Source organism: Leptonychotes weddellii, chromosome 7 (genome assembly GCF_054177405.1).
Source record: "Leptonychotes weddellii isolate Sample4059 chromosome 7, ASM5417740v2, whole genome shotgun sequence".
NCBI lineage: Eukaryota > Metazoa > Chordata > Mammalia > Carnivora > Phocidae > Leptonychotes > Leptonychotes weddellii.
In genome coordinates this window covers 25,727,455-25,733,086 of record NC_138375.1, presented here as the reverse complement: position 1 = coordinate 25,733,086, position 5,632 = coordinate 25,727,455, and the positions used below count along the sequence as shown (strand labels likewise).

Sequence of the window (5,632 nt, the reverse complement as noted above, 5' to 3'; positions counted from 1 at the left end):
CACACTCCCACACACTTTAGTACATTCTCCTACCCTGCAAATGATGGACTCATGCTTTCTCAAAATTGATGTTGATGGTTTCTAAAGAGTGTGCCAAAATATCTAAGTGTCAAGCTGAGTGACCTGTCAGCTGGTTATTTGCTCCATCAAATTCTTTGGTAACAGAGAGCCCCCTATACCCCAATACATTTTCTTTGTCCTTTGTGTCACCTTTTGGAACCCCTCAGTACCACAACCACTGCCTACAACAGAGGTTCATCCCCAGATTATGGCTCACAAACATATTGGGAACTTAAAATAGAAGGTTCTGCACATTTATTCACAAGAATTGGTGTAGGTAAAAAGGATTCTGATTTTCAAAGAAACACAAATCGATTTTTGATGCACATCCCTATTGAGAGACAGTGTTTGAGATGAACACTTCATTATCAACACTTGTTTTAGTTTTCTTTAAATAAGAGTGGGATGAACACACAGGAACTGGAAATACTGAGTTGGGTGGTCCATATTGCCTACTTTAGAGGATTTCTTCTGAAGTTGAGGAGAGAGCACATACAGTGTAATTTTGATGAATGACATGTGAGATGTGATGTCAGTGAAAGTGTTAACATTTCAGATAAGAAGGAAGTGAAAGGGAAGTGAAGGGGAAAGCATGAGACTTGGAGAGCAAGAGACAGAGACAGTCAGAGATAAAAAATAAGAGAAGATACAGACAAAGTGACACTGGGAGAGACTAAAAGAGGACAGAGATAAGAGAAGGAAGGTGAGAAACAGGGTGGAGAGAAAATGATGGATGCATGGATGGATGGATGGATGAATGGATGGATGGGAAGAAGAATATGTCTTGTTTAGATAGCACTGTTATCTGAAGCTTTCCCTGGGACCTGCCTCTTAGATTGATTTATTTAGAGGAATCTCTGTAGAGAGACAAGACCAGAATTTTACATCTTGGAATACATACCATTGAGTGTGTCCTAAGCTAAATCAATAAATACAAGTTTACAACATACTTTGAGACCCCTTTGTAATTTTTTCTGTCCTTGGAACTTTACCTGGTATTCTGAAAATTTTCACCCTGAAATATTCTACTCTGTTCCTGATTTGCAACAGCTCACCCATGCATCCGTCTCTTTGTCACCCATGGTGGATTGAATAGCATAATGGAAGCCATCCAACATGGTGTGCCCGTGGTGGGGATTCCTGTCTTTGGAGACCAACCTGACAACCTGGTCCGAGTAGAAGCCAAAAAGTTTGGTGTCTCTATTCAGCTTAAACAGATCAAGGCAGAGACATTGGCTCTGAAGATGAAGGAAGTCATTGAAGACAAGAGGTCTGGAGCTCTCTGGGCTTATAGTCACTTTGGCTGAAACAAATCATCAGACACAAAGGGCACTGTGTGGCTTTTTTTTTTTTTTTTTGTAATAAAAGCTGAAACTTCCAGACACGGAATATTATGTGTGTGATGCTAACCCCTGACCTGTCTGGGAACAATACTAGGCAATTCAGGTTAGATGTTGAGAAATACTTCTTCCCTAAGTGTTGTGACCACCCCGAATTATTTACACAGGGTCTCTGAGAGGTCTTATATTTTGGGAGTGCTTATAGTAGAATTACAGTGAAGCAGGATGTAGCTTTTCTGTCCCCCAATATGCCACATGATTTCCTGCCTCAGGCCCTTTGTCAGTGCTGCTCCCTAGGATATCCTTCCCTTCTCTTCACAGGGCTGGCTCCTTCATGACAGTTGAACTCATCTTCAATGTCTTCTCCTCATAGAGGCAGGCAGTCTTTGTCTGACTGTCCTAAATACACCCCTCTCCCACCCCTTTTAATCATAATTTATTTTTCTGTCTTAACTCTTCTCAGGATCAATCACTACCCCATTTCTTTCTGTTTTAATTCATTGTATGTCCCTCACACTAGAAAGTAGAGAGTATGCTTCCCTGGATGGCCAAGTGTGTCTCTTGTTTTTCCTTGTGTTCCCAAGGCCTAGCATAGGGCCTGCCAGAAAATAAGTTGGGATGAATTTCTGTTAAGTGAGTCAATAAAAGGACCTATGCTCACTTAGGTAAATTCCCATCCAGCACAAAGATGTAGTAACCATGATGGACTGAATATCTTATTAGGGTCTCAAGGACATTTACCCTGATTTAGGTGTATGTTGTATCACATATATTCATATATACTCTTTCCTTTAGCTTATCCTAAGCTCCCTGGGTAGAGACTCATCCTTACATTTAGTCACTTTTTAAAATAATTTAGCACCTTTAGCACTAGGCATGGATCTTTGCATGGAGGGAACAGGTTGAACTTTTCAAGAGGACCCAGCCAGACTGTGACAAGGCCAGGCTAACAACTTTTCCTTGAAACTGAGTCTTTTGTCATATGGATGAAAATGTGTGCGTGTGACTTCTGAGACCACATGGGTAACGCCCTGCCTCTGTCTCTGCCAACAGGTACAAGTCAGCAGCAGTGGCCGTCAGCATCATCAGGCACTCCCACCCCATGACCCCTGCTCAGAGGCTGGTGGGCTGGATCGACCACATCCTCCAGACAGAGGGTGCGGCACACCTCAAGCCCCACGGCCTGCAGCAGCCATGGCATGAGCAGTACCTGCTGGACGTCTTCTTGTTCCTGCTGCTGGTCACCCTGGGCACCCTGTGGCTCTGTGGGAAGCTGCTGGGCGTGGTGGCCAGGTGGCTGTGTGGGGCCAGGAAGCTGAAGAAGGCCTGATGGAGGTGCATCCATGATGGGTGTTTGGGGAACCACAGGTTATAGAAGGCTTTCCCCAGCACAGGACACCCCTGGCATCTTCCCTGTGTTGACACTTGAGGGTGGCACAAAATTGCTTTTCCCTATTTTCTGCTTGTGTTTAAGAATTCTTATGAAGCACTCTTGGGATTCTTATTTTAAATTCTAGAAATATATATATTACATAAAATTTACCATTTTAACCATTTAGTGTTGTCAATGGCATTAAGCACATTAACATTATCGTGCAAACATCACTACCACCCATTCCAGAACTGTTTTCAGCCTCCCAAACTCAAACACCCTGCTGATCAAACAGTAATTCCTCATATCCATGCCCCCACTACCAATTCAGCAAGCTCCAGGCAACCCCGGTTGTACTTACTGTGTCTATGAATTATATCATGGTTTCATGATTTGCCCCTCATCAATGGATACCTTACTGAGACCCAAACCTTCAGCAGACAGCTCCACCTTCCTCCCCACTTCTTGTTCTTAGACACAGGACCCTGCTTCTTGCATCCTGGGTGCCTAAACACTTCTCATTCTCTCTTCCTTTTCTCCATCCTCACTTTTTATGATATGACAGAAGATATTGACCAGTTTTTCTATTTTGGGCCTTCTCTTGTATCTCTTTTTCACTTCACCTCCAAGCACAGGAAGCCTGGTCTCTGTCCTGCAGTTAGGCAGGTATGGTCCCCCAGGACTCCTTCTGTGGTCACTTTTGCTGGGTCCCCTCCTGTGAAGAGCACTTCCTTTGCAGGGCAGGCCCAGAGCCTGCCTTTGGGCCACAGCTGTTCCTCTGGTTTTCACTTTTCACAGTTCCCATCTCAAGATCTCCAGTCTTAAAAATCTAGTCATGGAGACCTCAAGTGCAGAAGCTCTGCATGAATTTTGAGGCCTCATGGTCCAGTGTCTACAGCAGTTCCCAGGACTTTGTTGATAAAACACCCATCTGCCTCCCAATTGTGGCAGAGAGTATCTCTGTATGTGGTGGACACTTAGGAATTATATTCAGTTCCTAGTAATTTACCCCAGAAGTATGCCTTAATCACCAGGGTTTTTGTTTGTTTGCTTTGTTTCTTTATAAGGGCTGGTGTAGTGGCTCCATCCTATTGTCTGTAGCTCCCTCCTCTTTTTAAAATTAATTAAGTTTTTATTTTTATTTTTCTTTCTCCTCTACTAGACATCAGGTTCCTTCTTTGGCAATTTCCTTGTATAATATATTTTACCTTCGTATGATTGTGTCTTCACATTTACTTTTGCATTTTCACATGGAATTCAGTGTCTCCTTAAAAGTTTCAAATGTATGTTATCTTCTGTATTAATACATAGTGATGAAAATGGTAGATACAGTGGATGGCCCGAGACACCCTGGTTTTTGATCGCTTAATTCTGGGATTATGACCACACCTTGAAATAATTCAAATGGAGGATGAAGCAGCTACTACAAATACTCCCTGAAGAAGAGGAAAGAAGCCCATCCTTGCCCATGTCAGGATAGGATTTTCTGGGTAGAATACAGAGCTGGTGCCAGGTGTCTACTGAGTTCTGTGAGTTCTCATGCTGCATGATGTCATCTACAGCCACAAGCATGTCCCATGAAGACACATGTGTGTGTGTGTTTGTGTGTGTGTGTGTGTGTGTAATTCAGGTTTTATTTCTGCAATTCTTATGAAATCTCTGAAATTGGTCTGTGGCAATAGTTCCTTGAGAGGCAGACATGAAGCTTTCTCTGTGTTGTCATTAGAATGAATAGTCAATATTTTTTCCCTCATAACCAACAAAGGGACCAAGGGATAGCTTCCAGCTGATGACTCCTATTCCTGCTCCCACCATGTCATCCTCTCTGAACACTTGTAACTCAGTGAGGTTAACTCTGTGCTTGCTGATTCTTGGGCTACACTCCCATCCAGGGAATTTGATCGGAGGCATCCAGTGAGCCAAATTGATGCTTACTGCCTTGTTCCATCAAAACCTTCTCCATGAGGCAGACTGTCAGCATGGTCTTGATGGTATGGACATCTGATCCATTATTTTCTGGTTCTGATCCTTTGTTGGCTCTCATTGCATGGAATACAAGCCCTCTGTGGTTTATTTTTGGCTACCACTGCAAGTGTATCTTGAAAACTCTGAAATAGATCCACACAGACATGTTCAGTTGATTTATGAAGAAGATGCAAAGACCAGTCAATGGGAAAAGAAAAATCTCTTCAGCAAATTGTACTGGAATGGTCTTTGATTTTTACTTAATGACATACACCAAAGGACATTGACTGTTACTGCGTACCATACACAAAGATTAACTCAAAGTGTATCATCGACCTAAATGTGAACACTGAAGCTATGAACTTTCTAAAGGAAAGTCACTGTAGTCTTATGATTGCAGAGATTTACTATTCAGATCACACAAGCTCAAATCATAGAGAAAAACACTGGATATATTAGATTTTATCAAAATGAAAAACTCAATCTTCTAAAGGCATACATGAGAAGACAAAAATTAACATCAACTAGGAGAAAATTTTGTAGCACATTTCTCAAAAAACTTGCATCTAGAATATCTAAACAATCGTACAACCATTACAAAAATGGACAAAAAATGTTGAACAGACACTTCACAAAAGAAGATATGCAAATGGCCAGTAATCATATGAAAAATTACTTGACATGTTAGTCATTAGAGAAATGCAAAATAAAACCACAAAATAAAACCTAGTATCATAGCACATCTACTAGAATGACTAAAATTAAAAAGACTGATCATATGAATAGTTAGCAGGAAGACAGAGCTACTGGGACTCACACCCATTCCATTGCTGAGTCAGGCATGAAAATGGTGCAGCCACGCAGGAAAATCGCTCTGTAGTTTCCCAGTTCAGCA

At 41.9% G+C, this 5,632-nt stretch overlaps 2 protein-coding genes across 2 annotated transcripts in view; both read left to right on the top strand.

Annotated features, from left to right (window-relative positions):
- The window catches only part of LOC102745768 (UDP-glucuronosyltransferase 3A1-like), a 26,024-nt gene extending 25,382 nt beyond the window's left edge, over window positions 1-642 (top strand). Inside the window, exon 6 of the mRNA XM_081825767.1 lies at window positions 617-642. Coding sequence (XP_081681893.1) covers window positions 617-642 — 26 coding nt within the window. The remainder of the gene's footprint in view (window positions 1-616) is intronic.
- LOC145722551 (UDP-glucuronosyltransferase 3A1-like) overlaps window positions 1-2,859 on the top strand; it is a 32,756-nt gene extending 29,897 nt beyond the window's left edge. Inside the window, exons 3-4 of the mRNA XM_081825993.1 lie at window positions 1,111-1,330; window positions 2,454-2,859. Coding sequence (XP_081682119.1) covers window positions 1,111-1,330; window positions 2,454-2,730 — 497 coding nt within the window. The 3' untranslated portion in view covers window positions 2,731-2,859. The remainder of the gene's footprint in view (window positions 1-1,110; window positions 1,331-2,453) is intronic.
- The last annotated feature ends 2,773 nt before the right edge of the window (window positions 2,860-5,632 follow it).